Genomic DNA, 2,500 nt, shown 5'->3' with positions numbered 1-2,500 from the left:
TGTGTGTGTTTGTGTGTGTGCTATATCGTTCTCTCTCTCTCTCTCTCTCTCTCTCTCTCTCTCTCTCTCTCTCTCTCTCTCTCTCTCTCTCTCTCTCTCTCTCTCTCTCTCTCTCTCTCCTTCTCTGTGTCAGTCTTTCCTCCTTGAGCGCACGCATGAACACATGCGCACACACACCTACACAACACACACTCCCGCACACACATGCACCCACCCACCAACCCACACAAACACACAAACACACAAACACACTGACACTGACACACCCACACACACACACACACATACCCCCCCCACACACACACACACACACATCCACGAACACAGAGTTTATGCAGAACTTATAACCTTTTTTGAAGCGGATTTTGTTGTAGGCACTTTGTGTGCCGTCTCAGTGTCGTTTTCTGTTCTTGTCTCATTTAGAGGTCTGGTCTCTGGGGGAAAAAAAAAGAGAAATACAAGAATGATAATCATCGCAAAAACAATGTGTGTTTTATTTAGCGCCGAGAACCACTTAATGGGAGTGTCAGGATCGACGCTTAATAATAATGAAATAACACGTGCTTTGGGTCAGTGGAAAAAAATGACAGATTAATTTTTTACTTGATGAAATCCGACACCGATACAGCGGTGACCTTACGATTGATTTGATGACGATGTCACCGAGACAGATTTATTTTTCGAAATTCTTTGTGCGTGTGACGAAAAAAAGAACAGGGCCAGAGTGCGATGTATTTTTAACAAATATGACATTACCAGCCTGTTTCCGCATATTGAGCCAGAATTGTTTTGTTTTTAGGCATATCGACGGTGCAGTTCCGGAGGACATTTCTTTGCAGATTTGCTTTCCAACGCGTTTTTCCCGTAATATAACAATGCACAGCTCGAAAGTATGGCCACGAACAAATCGACGGTACTTTGAAGAAAAAAACCACTACGACTTGCATTTTGCTGTGTGCGTTGTAAAATCTCCATACCTTCAAAGCTGCGCAGACAAAAAGCAGACATCTTCATTTTCTCCCACGGGAGAAATCGTTGTTCATAAAGTCTTGCAGAACCCAAACATTCTTTCACACGCGTTCTTTTCTTTTTAAATTCAGTTGCTTCGCAAAAATAAAATGTCATTGCTTTTTCAACTTGTCAAGTCAGTCAAAACGACCGCAGAACACAGAACTGGGAAATGACACTGATTGGAATACGAACAGATCTGGGATGACGACAGCTGAAATGACGTCATGTGGTCCCACCTATCTCGAGAAATAAGCGTCGCACAGAACCAGCGCCCTTCAAGTAGGGGAAGGGCTCTTAATATGGACCACTTTTTGTTTCATGCTGATAACTAGCTTGTTTTCTTGCCAAATTAGAGTGAAATAGCTTTGATAGATATTCAGCAAAAATTAAATACAGAAAAAATCACAAATGGTCCATATTAGGAGCCTGGGCACCTAATATGGACCAGAGAAGCGGCCTTCGCGAATCACTGTAAGAAGCCCCCTATACTTCAAAATAACATGATACAACTTAGTGTACAAGTCAGACTAATCAAAATATGCTTTAGATTTATCTGTTTCGGGTTGATGAGAGCATTATTTAAAGCACACCAGGAACCTAAAGAAGCTTATCAAAATAGAGTGAAAATAAGTGAAATTATCAACTTCCACGAAAAGAAGACATTTTGTTATATTTTTTTTAAATCTCGAGGGCTAGTTATAGGTTATTTCCAGCAAGCTTCTTAATAAATTAATGAAAATAGCCTTTAGCTTTTATTTTCTTCGATTTGTTGAAGGTGGTCCATATTAGGGGACTCGCACATACTTTGAGATTTTGCTATTATTTTTTGTTTGCAGCAGAAACTCGGGGTCAACACTGCTAAAATGTAACAAATACAGTCTTAGCTGTCATATATAGCAATTTGTGTGTGATAAAAGCCTTGGCTGTGGACAGAAACGAGTCCGTTTTAGGCGGCAAATTTAGAGTGAACGCTTTTGAGATTTGTGCTTCTGCAACTGTTTTGACATGTGCAAGTTATCCAGAGAGGGTGAATACAGCGAATAAAACTTTTTTGAGCGCTCTAGCGCCGTTAGTTTGTCAGAACAGGAGGTGGTCCATATTAGGATCCGGTCCATATTAGGAGCCCTTCCCCTATTAGGTACCCTTCAGAAGGTAACGAAGGAGCCATGTTAGAGAAGCTTTGTGTGTTTTTTGTTCTCGTAATATCTCATGGCAAAGTTATCAATAAATCTTTTTTTTTAAATCGTTTCTTAAAAATTTACTCTGACATGTTTTATTTTTCCAGTTTGTCTAAAATGTCTGAGCAGCCATCTTACCTGAAGCCTCAGACTCGTAGACGTCGTCAGCTCGTTCAGGCATGTGGTCTGTGTCCAGTGTAGAGGTCCAAGGTTTGTCATTGTCAAGGGAGCATGGGGTTGAATTAAAATTCTGCAGTTCGTCACTGTATCTTCTGGATCTTCCCGCCATGGCTGAGTCTCCTAAAAGTGAA

The 2,500-nt window shown here is 40.9% G+C and overlaps 1 protein-coding gene across 2 annotated transcripts in view; it reads right to left on the bottom strand.

Annotated features, from left to right (window-relative positions):
- Positions 1-2,500, bottom strand: part of LOC138968434 (organic cation transporter protein-like) — a 23,419-nt gene that overhangs the window by 18,770 nt on the left and 2,149 nt on the right. For both annotated transcript variants that reach the window (XM_070341013.1, XM_070341014.1), the window contains exons 2-3: positions 2,328-2,489; positions 349-434 (exon numbers count right to left, since the gene is read on the bottom strand). In XM_070341013.1, the coding sequence (XP_070197114.1) occupies positions 349-434; positions 2,328-2,478 (237 nt within the window). In that variant the 5' untranslated portion in view covers positions 2,479-2,489. The remainder of the gene's footprint in view (positions 1-348; positions 435-2,327; positions 2,490-2,500) is intronic.

The sequence above is a fragment of the Littorina saxatilis genome, linkage group LG6 (genome assembly GCF_037325665.1).
Source record: "Littorina saxatilis isolate snail1 linkage group LG6, US_GU_Lsax_2.0, whole genome shotgun sequence".
NCBI classification, from domain to species: Eukaryota; Metazoa; Mollusca; class Gastropoda; order Littorinimorpha; family Littorinidae; genus Littorina; species Littorina saxatilis.
The sequence above is the reverse complement of the archived record's forward strand: the minus strand, read 5'-3'. Positions and strand labels throughout refer to the sequence as shown.